The sequence below is a fragment of the Artibeus jamaicensis genome, unplaced genomic scaffold (assembly GCF_021234435.1).
Source record: "Artibeus jamaicensis isolate MK-2021 breed Jamaican fruit bat unplaced genomic scaffold, CSHL_Jam_final contig_332, whole genome shotgun sequence".
Lineage (NCBI taxonomy): Eukaryota > Metazoa > Chordata > Mammalia > Chiroptera > Phyllostomidae > Artibeus > Artibeus jamaicensis.
In genome coordinates, this window is record NW_026521788.1 from 21340213 (window position 1) to 21357862 (window position 17650).

At 53.4% G+C, this 17650-nt stretch overlaps 1 protein-coding gene across 1 annotated transcript; it reads right to left on the minus strand.

The window, feature by feature from the left end:
- Nucleotides 1-535: 535 nt before the first annotated feature.
- On the minus strand, nt 536-14545 carry TACR2 (tachykinin receptor 2). Its single transcript, XM_037130604.2, has 5 exons — nt 14125-14545; nt 9064-9258; nt 6916-7069; nt 5471-5667; nt 536-2103 (listed from the first exon to the last, which is right to left on the minus strand). The coding sequence occupies exons 1-5, from the start codon at nt 14505-14507 to the stop codon at nt 1887-1889; spliced, it is 1146 nt and encodes a 381-aa protein (XP_036986499.1). The 5' UTR covers nt 14508-14545; the 3' UTR covers nt 536-1886.
- Between the last annotated feature and the right edge of the window lie 3105 nt (nt 14546-17650).

Consider the following 17650-nt stretch of genomic DNA (forward strand, 5'->3'; position numbering starts at 1 on the left):
TAGGGCAAAAACCAAACCCTGGGGATTTTTGTGGCCTCCTGGGTCAGGGGGAGAACTGAGATGAGGATTGTGTTCCCCTGCCCCAGCCTTCCTTCAGACTTCCCGAGGACTTCTGTCCTGGCCCCAAGAGTGTCACAGAACCAGCCTCCCCCCTTGTCTCCCAGCACCTGCCCTTCTCCAGCCCCAGGGTCCCGTTCTGGGGAGAGGCTCCTGCAGCCCTCACCCCAGCACCTTTAAGGTAAAGAGATATCCTCCTCCGTCCTCCCATAGCCTGGCCTCGTCACTTGCAGTTGGAGCAAAGACAAAGTCAACCTGGCTTCCAGGGACTGTTGGAGTTTGATGAGAGGTGAGTGCCGCTCTGGCCTCCCCTGCCATCCGCCGGCAGGGCCTGCCCTTCGCCGCCTTCTCTGCCAACTCCAAGACAACGGATGACGTAGACACCCCCCCCCCCCGCCCTAACACAGATGGAGTCTTGCAGCAGCCTGGGGTAAAGGACTGCTGCACTCTCCCCTTCCCCCTTCTGAAGGAAAGTGGCCCTCACCTGACCCTTGCATCCCTGTCCACCATTTCGGATTCTCCCCACAGCCCATCGGCGGATCCCACCACAGTCTGCATTCTGGTGCCCTGTCTGTGACAGGTGCCACGTGAGTCTCCTGAGCCATGGCCCCAGCTCTGGGCGGCCTTCCCCAGGACTGGCTGCTTGGTTTGGTGAGACCAGAGCCCCTTTATTTGGCACCACTGGTGCCTGTGGCACAGTGATTTTTGTGGAGAACACCTGATAACATTGAACCCTCTTGCTGTACACGCAGTGTTACATGGTTCTTCTGGGGCCCGGAGGGGCAGGTGGCAAGCAGGGAGAGGTGCGACCTTGGGCCAGACCCAGAGCTTCCTCTGGGTCGGGACAGTGGGTGGTGTCTGCCTGCCGCCTTCGTGCTGTGAAAGAGAGAGGGAGAGAGCGGTGTTGCTGCCTTGCAGGAGCCACTCGTGTTACATAGCCGGCACGGGAGTTAAGAAAACCGCGGCGGCTGCTGTTTGTTAAGCACTTAACCTGTGTTTGGCCTGGGAGCGTTTAGGCATCTCTTTGTCATCCCCACAGCAAATCTTGCCATTGGGAGAGGAAGAGCTGCGGGTCTGAGGGACTCGCCCCGCACAGTGGAGGCTTCCTTTGACCTTTCCCCCAATCCCTTGGACTTCTCACCGTCGATACTGGGCTGGATCTGAGTGTTTAGATGCCGAGGCAGAGAAGCCTCGTGTCTTGAACCCGATAGTGAATCAGTGTCTTGTTGGCTGCTGCCCACAGGTGTGTTTTGTTCTGTGCTCCCAACCTTTATAAAAATGAGCCAACGGGACAAGCCCGGAAATCTCACAGATGGGATTTCTGGCTTCTCTGGAAAAGACTTAGAAGATGAGGCAGCAGTGAATTCCCCTTACCACGCGGCAGCATTTGTCTAGAGCTGATCAGCTGTTGTTCCCTTTGGATGCCTATGTCCTCGGGTTTGCCACAGTCCCCACCATTCCCTGTGACCCAACACCGGAAGTCAGTTGCCTTTTACCATCATAGTTGCAGTTTTTCTTTTCTACTGGATCCAACTCATTCGTTGCGTTGTGTGCCCCAGGAAGGCGTCTGGGCCCGCACCTTCTGGCTTGGACCGGCATTAGCTCACTGCGTCTCCCTCCTCTCACTGGGTCCCCTGAGGCACTGTCTGAGGGCAGGCTGGATCCCCCAAGTCAGCAACCCCCGTAGAGTGCCCGGCCCCTTCTTGTGCTTCCATCGATGTGTTGAAGGGTGAGGCATGGGCCAGATTTTTGGATCTGGTCTCCAGATCTGGTCTGGGACTTCTCAGAGGGTGCTTGCTAAGCCTCACCCTGCAGCCAGGCCCAAGGCTTCAGGATTCAGTAGGCGCCCTGTGTTGGGGACCCCCAGCCTGCCCACTGGGGGCCTCAGATGAGGCCACATCCCCGTTCATGAATAAAGTCTCTTTAGTGTGACACCTGTTGACCCTCCTGGTCAGGGATGGAGTGTGAGTCAGCTCGATCTTGTCCTCCTCAGTTGGCGTGACCCAGGGGCAGCAACGGAAAGCAATCCGGAATCCAGAGCGAAACCTGGGGGCGGGAGTTCAGCTTGAGCAGCGGGTCGGGAAGACAGTTACAGGGGCTGTTGGGGGCTGCCCTGCCTCCAGAAGCCCCTCTCCCCTCCAGGAAAGTCACTGCCTCACTCCCAACACCTCCCACTGTTCAGGGTCCCTGTCGAGACACAGTCTTTAGTGAGTTTAATATTTGGAAACAGCCAGAAGTAATCTGGAGCTAAGCCTAGTGATTAAAGTGGGCGATTGAGCTGAATTACACCATTTGTTATTAATAACGGACAAAAAGAAGCCAAGTATAAATTATATAGAAACAATAGATTTTCTTGTTCGACTTGTTAATTGGCTTCTACAGGAATATTCATAGGAGTCTTAAAAAAATAGGGCGCTGGCAGTTGGGTGCAATAAGGCTGCTGTCCTAAAGGGACTGCTTTGAAGGAAGAGACACACTTGGAGCTGTGAAGTTTTGGTGCATCTGCTTAAAAAAGAAACAACTTCCCCACGACACCACCGAGACAAGAGGAAGCAGACAGGAAGCGGAAGAAATCAGCAGAACAGAAATAAGTGAGGAATACTGGCCTGTCAGAGAGGAAGAGGAATAAACAAGACCCTGTGTGACAGCGAGCGAGGGAGAGACGTGTGTTCTGGGGCTGCAGGGTTCCACGTTCCAGGAGACCGGCCTGCCTTTGGTTCCTTGCCTCATAGCTCTGAGACTCCGCAGTGTGGCCAACAAATGCCTTTATTATGGGAGCTTAGTGAGTGGCCTCTGGCCCTCACACCTGCAGTCAGCATGTCCCAGCCCGAACTAACCATCATCCTGCCTGTGTTGCTCCCTCACCATCCTCCTCACCTCAGTTCCTGACAGCTGACGGCCTTGTCCTTCCAGTTTCAGGCCAAGAACTTGGGAGTTAACCTTGATTTCCTCTTGAGTGCCACCACCCCTCCATCAAATTCTGTTGGCTTTACCTCAGCAATAAGCACATTCTGACCACTTCTCACCCTCGTCTAAACCTACCGTCTCTCGCCTGGATTACTGTAGTAACCTAACCACTGCCTCACTGTAGTCCAGTTCCAACAGCTGCTGCACTGATTCTTCTCTTTTAAAAGATCTTACTTATTTTTAGAGAGAAGGGAAGGGAAAGAGAAAGAGGAAGAGAAACATCAGTTTGTGGTTGCCTTTCACACCCCCCTACTGGGGACCTGGCCTGCAACCCAGGCATGTGCCCTGACTGGGAATCTAACCGGCAACCCTTTGGTTCACAGGCCCACGTTCAACCCGTTGAGCCACGAGAGCCAGGGATGATTCTTTTCAAAGGGAAGTTGGAGCTTGTGCCTCCCCAGGCTCAGAGACCCGCAGTGCTCCCCGAGTCAGAGCACCAGCCCAAGTCCTTCCCTTGACCCAGGGGCCTTGTCCGTGGCTCTGCCCGGACCTCTTCCCCAGACAGAGCCCACTCAGTCCTCAAGTCTTTGCTCCAAAGACCCCTCAATGAGACCTGCCCTGACCATCCTGTAAAGCTGTGCCCCATGCCCACTACTTCCCCGGCCCTTCCTGTGCTCCCTCACCCAGCTCCCTCTTGTTTTTTTTTTCTGTTTTTCTGTAGGACTTACCACCTAAGACACTACGTGGGTCATGTACTCATTATGTTTGCTTATTGTCTCTCCGCCCCACTCACTAGCAGCCAGCTCACTGAGGAGAGGAGCGTCGTTTTTGTTCACTACTGTCTCGCAAGTGCCAGGACAGTGTGGGGCACCCATGGTCCCTTGTCCCCCTTCAGAGCTAGTGTCATCAAATACGGAATGATTCAGAACTTATTTCAGGAACTTGGAGAGTCCCTTGGAGAAATAGAGCCCTGGAGTGCTGTTCATCTCCCAGGAATTACATCCGTAGCAGGAGAGCGGCCCACACACAGACACTGAGGGCTGGGGGCCCCTCCCTCATGAGACAGTCCGTGTCTCCAAGTTCTCACTCCTACAAGCGGCACGCAGGAGAGATGTGTGACGTGAGGATAAGGTTACAGGCCTTGCAGAGACAGGGAATGCTGGCTCCATTGTGTGCTGAGTTCAGGAAAGTCTTCCTTTTTGAGGCTCAGTTTCAACATCTGTAAAATGGGAGCAACACCTCCCCCCTCTATTATCTACTTACATTGCAGGAGACAATGGAGGGTTCTGGCACCCATTAAACACTCAAAAAAAATTACAGTTTTCTCATTTCCTTCCGGTCTTGCCCAGGTGGGTAGGAAGTTTGAACACAAAGACCCCAATGGCAGGAGTGGCCTTGACATGTGGGCAGGGAGGTGGTAAAAGGCAAGCACAAAGTGGCCCGAGGCCAGCCTCGCCCATATCACTCTCTCGGTAAGGCCAGGACTCAGTGTCCCCCTCAGCTCCTTTGACCTGGCCCCACCTTCTTCAGGGTTTGCTGAGGCTGCATGGCCTGCTCTGCAAGTAGGGCTCCTGGACCCTGGGGTTTCGGCCTGGCCCAGCACCTCCCACTTCTCCGAGTGTTCCAGGACAAAGGCCAGCCCCTCCCTGGGACCCTGCTTCCCCAGAAGTACAAAAGCAGGGAGCACCAAGTGGCATCTGAGGGAGGTGTGAGATCCTGGCTGCATCCTCCCTGTCTCTGACAAACTCACTTCCCAGCCACCTGGAAAGCCTCTTCAGGGCAGCAGGAGAGGCACTGCGTTCTTCCCGGGGACAGATTGGCTGGCTCTGGGTCTCCCCTGACTGAGAGCTGCATACTGCTAGGGTTGGGACTGTTCTCGCCCAAGGAAAGCCCTTAGTTATTCCTCATTGCAGGAAGCTCATAAATGTCAGGATGGCCCTGACCAGCGTGGCGCAGGTGGTTGGGCGTTGTCCCACAAAGCAGAAGGTCGCCAGTTCCATTCTGATTACTGTACCTGCCTGGGTCGTGGGTTCGGTCCCCAGTGGGGTGCATGCAAAAGGCAACTGATCAATGTTTCTCTCATGCATCAATGTTTCTCTCCCTGCCCCTTTCTCTAAAAATAAATGAATAAAACCTTTTAAAAAATGCCAGGACATATCTTTTACCTGGCTCCTTCCTCCCTCCCTCGCTCCCTCCCTCCCTGTCTGTCCTTCTGCCTCTCTCTGACTCTCCCCCCTCCTCCATCTCTCTGTCCCTACCTTCTCTCTTCTCCTTGTTTCAGATGTAGCCCCCAGAAGACAGAACAGGAGCAGACAAATGGTGAGAGCAACGAGGGGTGGGGGCTCACACCAGTGGGAGGATTGTGCTGTGGTCTCACAGTTAGGATGGCCCCTGTGAGGGTGGGAGGCACAAAGGTATGGACTCAAGATGCACAGGAAGGTCCAGATGGGGCCAGGGTCCAGATTGGGGCCCTGAGGGCTGAGGAGGGGTCAGGACGAGGGCTCACCTGTGGTTGAGGCAGCAATAGATGATGGGATTATACATGGTGGAGCTCATGGCCAGCCAGAAGAGTGCCAGGTAGACCTGCTGGATGAACTTGTGGCAGTAGATGTCCTCCTGGAAGTTGCCCAGGATGAAGTAGAGGTGGTAGGGCAGCCAGCAGACGGCAAATGTCACCACCACCAGCACCATGGTCTTCACAAACTGGTCCAGAAGAGGCTCAGGTCACTTTTCAGCCCGGAAGCCCCAAGCCCCTTGGGGCAGGGACAGGGGCAGGGGCAGTCTAGGAAGCCCTCAACCAGCAGGTCCTGTCTACCATTATGGCCTCAGTCTCCTGGATGCTCCTGAGCCCTCCCTGCTGGGGTTTTTGCTCAGCCTGGTCCCTCTGCTGTCATTCCTTTGAAGTCCTCAGTCCTCAAAGCCTAACTCAGTGGTCACTTCCTCTAAAACGAATCCTGGATTCCTGGTGGATGAGCATTCTCTCCTCACCCCTCCTTTGGGGAGTCCCTGTGCCAGCTGTGGGTCTCCAGCCCCAACCCCACCCGGGGTCTGTATCTGCACAGCCCTTCCATCCACAGGTAGCGAGGCTCCACCCTGGGACCCCAGCCTCTGTCCAGGGCCCAGCTGACATTTCCCTCGTCCTGGCTGATTTCAGCAGGTGCGCTTGAGCTCGGCACAGTACCCACGAGGGATGGGAAACAAGCCGGGGCTGGTGGACGGAGACCAGCTCTCCATGAGGGACAGAGAAATGGTGTCCTGTGTCCTATGTCCAACTACCTCCCTAAAAAATTCCGAATAGTAGATGAGAAGTTGAGACTTGGATCTGATACATATGATTAACCCATTACCTCTCCTGCTCGCCTAACAGTAAGCGGGCAAGTCAAAGATAAGCTTCAAACACTGTATCAGGATCCTTGGGGACCCTGAGTGGCAGGGAGGAGGGAGTGGTGGGGGGAACACTAGCACTTCTTTTGGAAATTCAAGACAGACGACAGAGTCTCCATAATCTCTGAGTTCTGCAGTTCTGGCGTTTGAGAGTTCTCCTGTGATTCTATCAAGGAGCCTCCTGTAGTTCTGTGGGACTTCTTAAATTCACTCAAATGCTGGATTACTCAAAAAGTCTAAGATTTAAAAAACTGTCATTCTGAGGTTTTTGGAGGTATTTGAAATTCTGAGGGGCTTTAAGATTCCGTGATTTTCATGACATTCTGGGAAGTGCCATTAACTTTGTATTTGACCAAAGACCTAGGGCGAGTAGACCTGTTCCAGAGGAACAGATTCAGGCCCTGGCCCAGGACTTGGGACCTGGGCAAGTTACTAGCGGATTCTGTGCCCTGCAGCGCCCCCTTGAGGGCAGGCCTTGAGCCCAGAAAAACGTCACCGGAGGCGGGGCCAAGCCCCCAGCCCTGCCCTTTCTGGGCCCGCTCCCCGCCCCTCCGACCCGGAGCCCACCTTCTTCTTGGCCTGCAGGTAATGCCTGTTGGCACCATGTGCATAGTACCCAGGGACCGTGTGTCTCCAGAGCGTGAGGCCTATGACGCTGTAGGCAACGAACATCACCACAAGAGGCAGGAAGTAGATGAGGGCGATCACTGCGAGATGGTACCTGGAAGGAGAGCCAAGGGCCCTGGCACCAGCGGTCGTGGGGGTGACTTCCTCAGTCCCCTGGACCTCGCGGGTGCCCCTGAGCCACCCTGGAGTCACCCCTGGCGAGCCACCGTGGGTGGCCTCCCGAGACCTTAGTTTGATTTAAAGAAAATAAATAAACAAAGGCAACATTAGCTAGCGCACGTGCCCAAATAGGGCTTTCCCTGCTTCGAAAGAGACACCAGTGTTAGCCCTGCGTCCGTCTAAGTGATAGACAAGTACAAAAAAGGAAAAAAAGAAAAGAAATAGAAAGGAACGAAAGTTAACCAAGTAATACATTGGGTTAAAAATTTAAATGCCACGAAGCACAAAGGAGGAAGTAAAATTTCTTATCCACCCCCAGCACTATTAACAATTCGGAATATTTTCTTTCAGATCATGTGCATGTATATGTATTGCCCACCCATCATCCCCGGAGAGCTGGTACCCTAAGCTCTTACTGGTCCCCAGCTCAGGAAGAGGAGGCCTGTGTTAAGATGGAGAAACGCTGCCTCCCAGTGGCCAGTTATGAAACATTCGGCTCTCCGGCCCTCCCTGAGCCAGAAACCCGATCCCTTCCCTACACAACGCCGCTCTGGAGCAGTGAGTCCTTCTGAGAAGGTGGGGTACGGGGTAAGGGCGAGACCCGGGCAGGGCCTGCCCTCAAAACTCAACAGTTGCCAGGAACAGGCTTCTCGAAGGAATGGCGCCTTCCCCAATACTGAAGGCACAGGGCCAGGCAGGGGTGGCCTTGGGGGAGGGGTGTTAAAGGAGGTGGGAAGTGGGGACTGTGTTGCTATGGGGGCCCCTATCTCAGAGCACTGCACATCCTCATGCTTGGGGCAGCTGGGTCCTTGTTGGACTAAATCGGCCGCCTTCAAGTTTGTTTTCATGTCCCATATTTAAACTGCCACATTTAAACTGCTCCCGGGTCTGTGACAGGATGGTACTAAGGGCTTTCCGTACATTTTCTCATATGTGCTCACAACCACCCTGGAGCAAGTTTCTTTTATAATGAGCCCCATTTGACAGAGAAGGAGCCAAAGAGTCAGAGAGGCTAAGTGACTGTGAAGGGTCTTCTAGCCAGCAGGAATGAGCAGGGCTGTCTTCCCCAGCTGTAACCCATCCTTTATCCTCTGCTAACCAACCGTGCCACGCTCCAGGATCAGGGAGCCATGCCACGAGAACTAGGCAAATGAAGCCCAGAAAGGGAAAGGGCTTACCCAGGGTCACACAGTGGCCGGGCCATGCTGAGTTCTTTCACTTCACGCCCACCCCAGATCCCTTGGTGCCCACCTCAGCGCAAGGCAGGCACCAGGCATCTTCCCCAGAACATCCCAGACTCCATCACCTGCCCTGTCTTTCTGCCTGAATACCCTGACCTTGCGGCCTGGGCATTCACAGTGCAAAACACACACCCGCACACACATTCCCGAACACAAACCTGTGGGCACACCTGTCCGTAAACATACCTGCACACTTACACACACACTCACAGAAATGAGTGGGTGCGGTGTGCCTGCACAGGTGTCATCGTACGCTCATGTGCAAGCCTCTGTGCCCTCATGTAAGAATGCACACATCCTGATGTCAGTGCGGAGTGGGGAGCAGATTGGGCTGTGAAATGGCACTGCCTGTATTTAACTCCTTGTTTCTGCCCTTACTATATGTGTGTGGTCCTGGGCACATCACTTAGTTATTTAGTATCTCAGTTTCCTCATCTGAAAAATGGGAATAATAATAATACGTACCTCTTAATGTTAGGGGAATTAAATGAGTTCATATATGTAATGTGCTTAGAGCAAGCCTGATACTTAGTGAGTAATGTCACTTTTAGCATGTATGTGTACTTACACAAGCCCAAGTACACTCACGGACACACGTGCATGCCCTGTACGCACATGCACATGCATTGCCAGGTGTATGTACATGCGCACACACACCATGCTTCCCCCACTCCCTTCCCAGCCTTACAGAAGGAGTATCTTGCCACCACTGTCTTCAGGCCAGGCCACTACGCACTTAGTGGCTCCCTGGTCCATGATGATGGCGGAGTAGAAGCACTGTGGGAAGGCGAGGGCCAGGGCCACCAGCCAGATGCCAGCAATGACGGCTCTGGTGCCAGGGGCTGACAGCCGGGGCTGGAAGGGGTGGACGATGGCCATGTACCTGTGAGGAAAGAAAGGGCGGTATGAGCAGTGGGCACCTTCCTGTCTGACCTCCTTTCCCCCCACTTTCTCCCCCACTACAGGCCCACACCCTCTAGCCCCAGGCCCCACACTGCTGCTGGTGACCTGCAGAGAGCCAGCTGGGCCGGTGACATCCCACAGCCACACGGCACCCTAGTGAAGTGTCCTGACCCCCACGAGGCCCCCACTACACCACCGTCCTCTGAGTATGGAATTGCTCTCAGATGGGCATGAGAGAGCGGCATGGCTGCACTGGAAGTCCACCTCTGACATCTGTCTGCAGCTCCGCCCTGACAAGCCCTTCAACCCTGGGCCAGCCTCTCTTCGGTTCAGAAACTTCAGCAGAGCCCAGCAGTCCCCGGGACAAAGCCCAAAGCAGTGCTGCCCACCAGCTTTCTGCAGTGGTCAAAATATGGTACATATGCACTGTCTTGTTCAACAGCCACTAACCACACGTGACCGATATGACTGAGGAACCGAAATTTTAATTTTAATTAATTAGAACTTAGGCATATTTGAGGTCTGTTCAGAAAGTACCCAGCCATGCACTATGAAAAACTGGGACATTTATTGACAAAGGTACAAGATACAAGAAACATTATACTTAGAATGATGACACCTCAGTCCCCTTCAAACAGGCACCTTGGGACCCCACACAGTTCTCCCAGTCTCCATCAGCTGCCACATTGTATTTTCTTCAATCTCATAGATGGTCTGAAATCTCTTCCTTTTCAAAGGTGATTTTAGTTTTGGGAAGAGCCCGAAGTCGCAGGGCACCAAATCTGGGCTGCAGGGGGGCTGAGTCACCTGGGTGGTTTAATGTTTCACCAAAAAACTCTGAATCAGATGTGAAGCATGAGCAGGCATGTTGTGATGAAGCTGCCAGTCCTCAGTTGCCCAGAGCTGTGGCCTTCTGAATCACCCAAATAGTTTCCATGGAGGAATGTTCAGGCATCATGCAAAATTTGATGCAGATTCATTGCTCTACTTGCTCAGTCATTCTGAATGCTATGGCCACGCTGTACACATGCTCACTTAACGGTGTCTACCACCCCCACTGACTAGTACAGTGAGGTTGTCATTGTTCACACATGTGCATTCCAGTCCACCCTCCGAGGCTGGCAGACTACACCAGTGTCACACAAACCGTTCTACTTATATTAAGAATGGCTGGATTTGACCTGGCTGGTGTGGCTCAGTGGACTGAGTGCCAGCCTGCACAGCAAGGTATTGCTGGTTTGATTCCCAGTCAGGGCACATGCCTGGGTTGCAGGCCAGGTCCCCAGTAGGGGGTGCACAAGAGGCAAACACACATTCATGTTTCTCTCCCTCCCTTCCCCTCTAAAAAAAATAAAATGAAATCTTAAAAAAAAAAAAAGGAATGTCTGGACTTTTCCCAGATGGACCTCATATGGCTATGATTACATTAGCAGACAGGCAGGGCCCGACCTTTAAACGCGGCATTCAGTGACCTCTGCAGAGGGCCAGTGCGCTCGCCAGCCTCTTGTGTCGCTGCTTCCCTCACCTGGCTCACTCTGGCCATGGAACAGCCCTGCTGTCCCCGGCTGCAGGTGTAGTACACAGAATTACAAAGACAACCAATTACACTGCAATACCATCATGAAAATATAAAACAAATTTGGAACAGAGTAATATATCCACTTCTTTATCAACCCACTGAACAACAGGATTTAGCAGCAGGTCTGGACACTGTGGAAGTTTTGAAGTAGGGAGGAGAGGAGGTGGTACTTTGCATTTTCTGCACAACAGAAGCTGCCGCGATATCTATTGGTGACAGTGCCAGGCGCGGCTGGAGTCCCCGCACACCGTGCTGTGCTGCCTGCATCTGTGACTGTGGCCCCCTTCCGAATTCTGTCCACAGCTCGTGGTCGCGGGTGGTGCATGCCGGGACTACATGATTGTTGACCCTCCGCCCGCACGCTGGGGCGCTGACCTTCTCCCTGGACTGCGGCCTGACCCTGGGCGGAGCACCCCAGCAGGACGAGAGAAGTAGGCCCTGCCGCTAAGGTCCTTCAGCACCCCACGACCCCTAGATGATGATGCGGGAGACCAGAGCGACAACCTGTGGGCTCAGGTGTCCTTCCTGTTCTGGGAGGTGGGGTGGGGAAGGAGAGCTTTCTTCTTGTTCTGTCACTAGGGAAGCAGGCCTGAGACTTGGGATTCAGGCTGGTCTGGATCTGCTTCCTGACTCTGCCTCCTGACTCTGCCGCTTCCCAGAAATAGGCTCTTAGGCACATGACCTAAGCTCTTCGGGTTGTTTGTGTCTCTCCTCTGTGAAGTGGGACCATAGTGATTTGTGCCATTGGGGTCGCTGTGCAGAGTGAATAAGGTGCTTGAGAAGTGTCCGCAGGTAGCTGGGGCTCAGGACTTGAGAGTGTGATTATTCCTATATATTTATGTCCTTTAAATTTACTGGAAACAGCTTTGGTCCAGGATGACCCCTGTGTCTTCCTCCCTGGGATTAATCTGAACCTTGGGACAAGGCCAGGACAGAAGCACGTGGCCTCATATTTTATTTAGCCCTTGCCCTGAGCAAGGGCTTGAGGTCTGCGGCATGCAGGGGGCAGCTGACTCTGTGCCGGCAGCATTTCTGCCCGGCCTGGCTGCGGACTCCCTTGTGATGCTCCTCACACACCCCAGGTGTGCTCCTGCCACAGGCCTTTGCTGCTGCTGCGCCTTCTGCCTAGAATATTCCTTCCCCAGAGCCCAGGGGGCTCACTCTCTCCCCCCCTTCCTGTCTGCTCAAATCCCACACGCAAAATAAGGCCAATTCTGACACCTGGTCTAACACTACAGTCTGCCCTCCCCCTGCCCCCAACACACACACCTGAGTGCCTCGGACCCCATTCCCCTTCCCAATACTTTCCCATAGCTCTTGTGACTTCAAACTACAATATATGTTTATGTATGTGGTTATTATTTAAATTCTCACCAGGGCAGGCATCCTCCACTGTTTTTCCCCCTCGATTCCCAGAACGGTATTTGTACATAGCAGGCATGGAACATACGAATGAATGAAGAAATAAGTGGACAAGTCTGCACTATTACCACCATCCTCTCTCACCTGGATCACTACTCCGCAGCCTCCCACCTGGTCTCCTGGTTCCCTCCCTGCCCGCTGCAGTCCATTCCCACACCCCAACCCCTTTAAGAAGGTAGTTTTCATGAGGTTGTGATTCTGGGACAATTTTTCCCATTGGTGTGCCTTCCGAAGCACTTGAAATAGAGGGCACACTCAAGCACTTGTTAAGTGAAGGGAAAGAAAATCCATCTTGCAGACCCATCATGGGTGTTAGGCGTTCTTCGTGGCGATGGAGAGTGTGGTGGGTCTGGGTTCTGGGCACCTGGCCCCACCCTTGTCTCACACTGGCTGACTTCAGGGGACCCTGACCATCTCTCCAGCCTCAGTTTCCCTGGGTGCAGAATTAGAAGGTTGGCCCGGATGAATGGCTTTTACACTTTCTTTCTGTTTTCATTTTTTTATTACTTAAAAATTATTATTATTATTTTTAACCCTCACCTGTGGATATGTTTATTCATTTGTGAGAGAGAGGGAGAGAGAAAGAGAGAGAGAGACACTGATGTGAGAGAGAAGCGTCAATCTGTTGCCCCTCCTACGCGCCCCAACTGGGGTCAAATCCGCAGCCCTGGTACGGCCCTGACTGGGGTCAAGCTCACACCTTCTGGTGTGCGGGACAACGCTCCACCAACGGAGCTGCTCGGCATGGCTTTATTTTGTTTTTAATTAGTGGAAATAAATTTCTCAACTGAAATCTTCAGGGAAACTTTATTAATAAAACAGCCAAGCGCAGAGAAGTGAGCTGCTGTAGGCGAGGGGTTGTTGGGGTAGTTGGGTTGGGAGGGGGACCCCGAGCCTCATCAAACCATCCCGACGCAGAGTTTGCATCTCTCAGGGGCCCGGCTGCCGCCACGCCTCCCACACATGCCTGGCGTCTTCGCTCTGTTTCTTTTTGTTTGCTGTCTGTCTCAGCCACGCTTCCTCAGGGCCACACAGTCCCCTTCCACTTTCACACTGGACCTGCCTGCCCCAACCAGCTTTTAAAAGAGTCATGCCCTGGCTATTGTGGCTCGGTTGGTCGGAGCTTCGTCCTGTCCCACACGAACTGAGAGGTCTCAGGTTTGATCCCTGGCCAGGGCGCACACCCGGGTTGGGGTGCATGTGAGGGGGCAACCAACCGATGCTTCTCTCTCATATCGAGGTTTCCCTTCTCCCCTCTCCCTTTCTCTCTCCCCAAAAGCAATGGAAAAATGTTCTCACGTGAGAATTAAAAAAAAAACTTTTAAAAAAGAATCCCCTACTTGCTTACCCATCACTCCACCCCTCCCCGACCCACTCTCTGAAGTCGCATCTGCAGCCCTGAGAGCAGCCAGGGAAAATGACTGGCCCCATGCAGTTACATGGTAGCTGCACATAATACTGAATTTTCCCCACGTGTAACCTGTCTGGGAATAGAAAAACCACGTAAGCAATTTCCTTGTAGTAAAAGAAAGACCTCATAGTAAAGATCAACCACAGGAAAGGACGCCAAAAAGTTCCCAAAATACTGCCACTCTTGCCCCACCGCATTGAACAACCATCTGGTGTAAAGTTCTTTCTGTGTCTAACCTTAAGCTTACCTGCTGCAGTCCCATCAGCCTCTGCCTCCCAGATGCATAGTTTTGCATCATGATCGGACTGGGAGGCAATTCCCCAGGTTCCACATATAACTTGCAGTGAAACTTTGGGCAAGTCACCAGCCCTGTCTGAGCCCCAGCAAAGTGAGCCAGCTCCCACCTGCTTCTCCCAGCCCCCACTGCCTCCTACCTGTCTGCGGCGATGGCGGTCATGGAGTAGATGCTGACGAACATGGCTGTGACCGGGAAGAGGTTCTGGAAATAGCAGAAGGTGCGGCCAAAGTACCAGATGTTGTGGCTGGCGTAGACGAAGTTGAAGACGGCGTTGAAGGCGGCCATGCAGAGGTCGGCCACGGCCAGGTTGACAATGAAGTAGTTGGTGACTGTGCGCATCCTCCGATGGGCCAGGATGATCCAGATGACTGTTGCATTGCCCATCACGGCCACCAGCACAAGGATCAGGTAGGCTGCAGCCCACAGTGCCAGCTGCCAGCCGGGCATGGAGAAGGACGTGATGCCTGTGGTGTTGCTCTCAAGGTCAGATGAGATGTTGGTATCAGCACAGGTTCCCATGCCTCTGGGTCTGGGACGAGGGTCTGGCTCCTCAGCTCCTTCTGGACCCAGGCGCTCTGCCTGGATATGCTACAGGAGAGGACTCCTCTGCGGCAGGAGAGTACAGAGCAGAGAGGAGGAGGTGCAAAGCCAGGCACGTCAGGGAAACCAGTGGTCACTCGCAAATCTCAAACAGACATGAGTCAGGCTGAACAGAGTGGGTTCCACAGCCATTGGCATTTCAGATTCCCATGTCCCGGCCTGACTTCTCCAATGTCACTTGGAAATCTGGAATCCAAGACCTGGTTTCAGAGCAGGAGATATCCTTATTAATTATGAGTCAACCCCTTCACTGCAGAAATAGAAAGACAGATTCCAAGGAGGGATATGACCAGCCCAGGCCACTCAGCAAGTTGGTGACAAGTCAGGACTCAAACCCAGGTCCCTCCTAATACGACTCAGAAACTGCTCGGGACCAGACAATCACACAGGCAGCAGCCTTTGGATCCCACTGGTCAGCTGCGCAGCCGGCTTTCTCTCCGGGCTCTGGGGTGTGGCCGGGCTGCCAGCTCTCAGAGCGGCTGCCTTTCCTGCTGCTCCCCTGTGCCGGCCAGTGAGAGCCTTGGCAGAGGTGGTGCCTGCTCATGAGTTGGGGCTCTGGCTCCCGCCCCTCGTCCCACCCCTGCTTGGATGGCCCAGCCTTGTTTCTTGAGGAAATATTTAAGACCGGCTGCCAGGCAGGGAGACCCGAGGGGACATAGGGGTGGCAGGGTTGGGGGCTGGCGTGGAGGGCGCAGTCCTTGGTGGGGTGTTTATACTCGCCCTGGGCCAGGAGTTGTATCTAGAAAGTGATTAGGACCCTGTGCTTGGGAGCTGGACTGACTGTGAGTCGGTTTCCCTGACACCAGACATTGAACTTCTGCTTTCTTAGCTGAAAAGAAAAAAATGTGTACGTCCCTTGGTATACAGCAGGTCCTTGAATAATGTCTCATTCAATGTCATTTCATTATAACATTGATGAGATATTGTAGGAGCTTAACTTTTGTTTATATCGATTAGCTTAGTATAAAGTTGGTTTAATTATAGGTTGTTTTGCTTAAAGTTGCAGAAGTTATCCACAATGATAAATGAAGACTTGTTATATTTGTGAGTTTTAACTCAGATGATGAGTGTAAAGTGTATTTATTAGCACAGGGGCTGGCCCACAGGAGCCCCCCAGAGAGCTGGGGGCTCTGCAGAGAAGACGGAACTGCAAGCACTTCTAAGTAGTTCCTAGATGATTCTGACGGTGCTGGTTCTGGGACCTCACTTTGAGAACCACTCTCACAAGACAAGGACAGGGCTCACTGCCTCTTCTGGGAGCCCCGGGAAGGCTGGATGGAGCTGCTCCCAGGATGGAGCTGCTCCCCAGGGGCAAAAGCACAGGAATCTGCTCTTGGTCTTCGACTGTGGTAGTGTGTTGGCCACTGAGTGAAGCTGCAGTACTGTTCCTGAGTGACTGTACATGTGTGGCTGTGCACACCTGTGTGTGTGTGTGAAACCTGAAGGCGGACAAAGTGTGTCCCTCATTAAAGCTGAGGAGGGCTCTCGTTCACCAGCACTGGTGGCCTTGCTGTGCTAAGCATGTGGTTGGTCTCCTGGGAATCCAGCCCTGCACCTTGGGGAGGGTCTGCTTCCTTGGCCCTTACTCCTCCCGTGGGTGTGTGTACTGTGGGGCTCTTGAGACTCCTGCCTGCCCAGAGTCTGCTCTGGACACAGCGGGCTCTGGGCCTGGCCAGGTCACGGGTTGGGGGCCTGCTGCCTCTATGGAGCGAGCCACCAGCCTCTGTTTGGATGTCTGTACTTCACCGAAGGGCCTGTGCCTTTGATCTTCTTTGGTGGCAGCAGCAGCATCCACTCAGCTTTGGGGCTTGTTTCAGTCTCTTGCTCTCCTGGCTGGGATTCAGAGGCACAATGTGTGGAATAGGATGTAAGCACAAGACAACTTTCTCTTTTTGCTGTTCTGCTTCCTGCTCCCAGGCAGCTGGAATTTGCTGAGCTTCAGGTGCAAGCACAGTGCAGGGCTGGGACAGTGGAGAGAGTCTCACCAGTCGTAGAGTCCACAGTTGGGCAAGCCTCCCAACCCCCTTCGTCCTGCCACTGCCATTGCCTAGGTCATGGGGGCTCTATTTTGGAGCTGTTAAACCTGAGTTTTGATTCCCTCCTTAAGCCGCGTGCTCTTGCAGCTTTCCAGACATGTGCTTGTAGCTTCAAGGAAGGAGAGGGTGGGAGTCACCGCAGACTGAGGGGTTATTGATCAGCCTCGCTGCTCAGGGTTGACCTGCTGAGTCTGTCACTTTACAATGGCCTTGAAGGCTAGTTTTTGGGAAAAGAGAAAAAAAATATTTGAGTTCCTTTAGCTCCTATGGGCACATGAAGACTGTGGTTCACTCATTCAGGTTTGTGTATGGGATGTCCCCTCCACTAGCAAGTGGAGGGGGAAAGGCTGGCCATTGGTTCTCGCTGGGATTAGCTGAGCTGATGACACACAGGTTGGGAAACTAGGAAGTGACTTTGGTTCAGAGCGTAGAGTGCAGGGTGTTTATTAGGGGTCCACACCTGGGGAAGGGAGGAGGAAGCAGCAGTGGGCGGAGGAGGAAGTTGAGCTGCTATGTGGAAGACAGCAGGCCTTGGAAAACCCCATGGGTTGCTTGGACTAGAATGGCCCTTTAGAGTTGCACTGTGTCGGGCAAAGGTGGCCAGTCTTTACACTTCTACAGTGATCACTGGGTGTAAGCTGCCCCAAGGAGGTGCATAGTTTTCTACAAGGCAGCTCTTTGCAGCTGAGACAATGGCTGAATGAGACGAGAGCCGAACACGGTCTGCTTACAGCACTCCCGGCATGCCGTAGAGTCGGGGAAGCCCAGGTCAGTGTCAACCACGGCTGAACAGCAGCCTCTCCGTGCACGGGGTGTGAGCTCACCTGTGCTCCTCATTGGTTTGTGGTTTCATGGCTCCCGAGCTGGAGGCCCGAAGACTGGAGTTGAGAGAGGAACTGTTCTTTTTCAGGGAGGAGAAGGTGGGATAGTGGCAGGGATGAGGGAGGTAAATGGAGAGAACAGAGGACTCCAGGAAGCATTCAGGACTGGGTGCTTCTTCAGCAGTGTCTGAGAGAGGATGCTGCT

What these genes read in the sequence shown, in the direction of transcription:
- TACR2 (XM_037130604.2), bottom strand. Translation starts at nt 14,507, where the DNA reads ATGGGAACCTGTGCTGATACCAACATCTCATCTGACCTTGAGAGCAAC. An exon ending in GGTGGCAAGATACTCCTTCT is followed by an intron (nt 7,070 to 9,063) that starts GTAAGGCTGGGA and finishes CTCTCCTTCCAG; the next exon opens with GTACCATCTCGCAGTGATCG. An exon ending in ACCTGCAGGCCAAGAAGAAG is followed by an intron (nt 5,668 to 6,915) that starts GTGGGCTCCGGG and finishes CTTCTGGACCAG; the next exon opens with TTTGTGAAGACCATGGTGCT.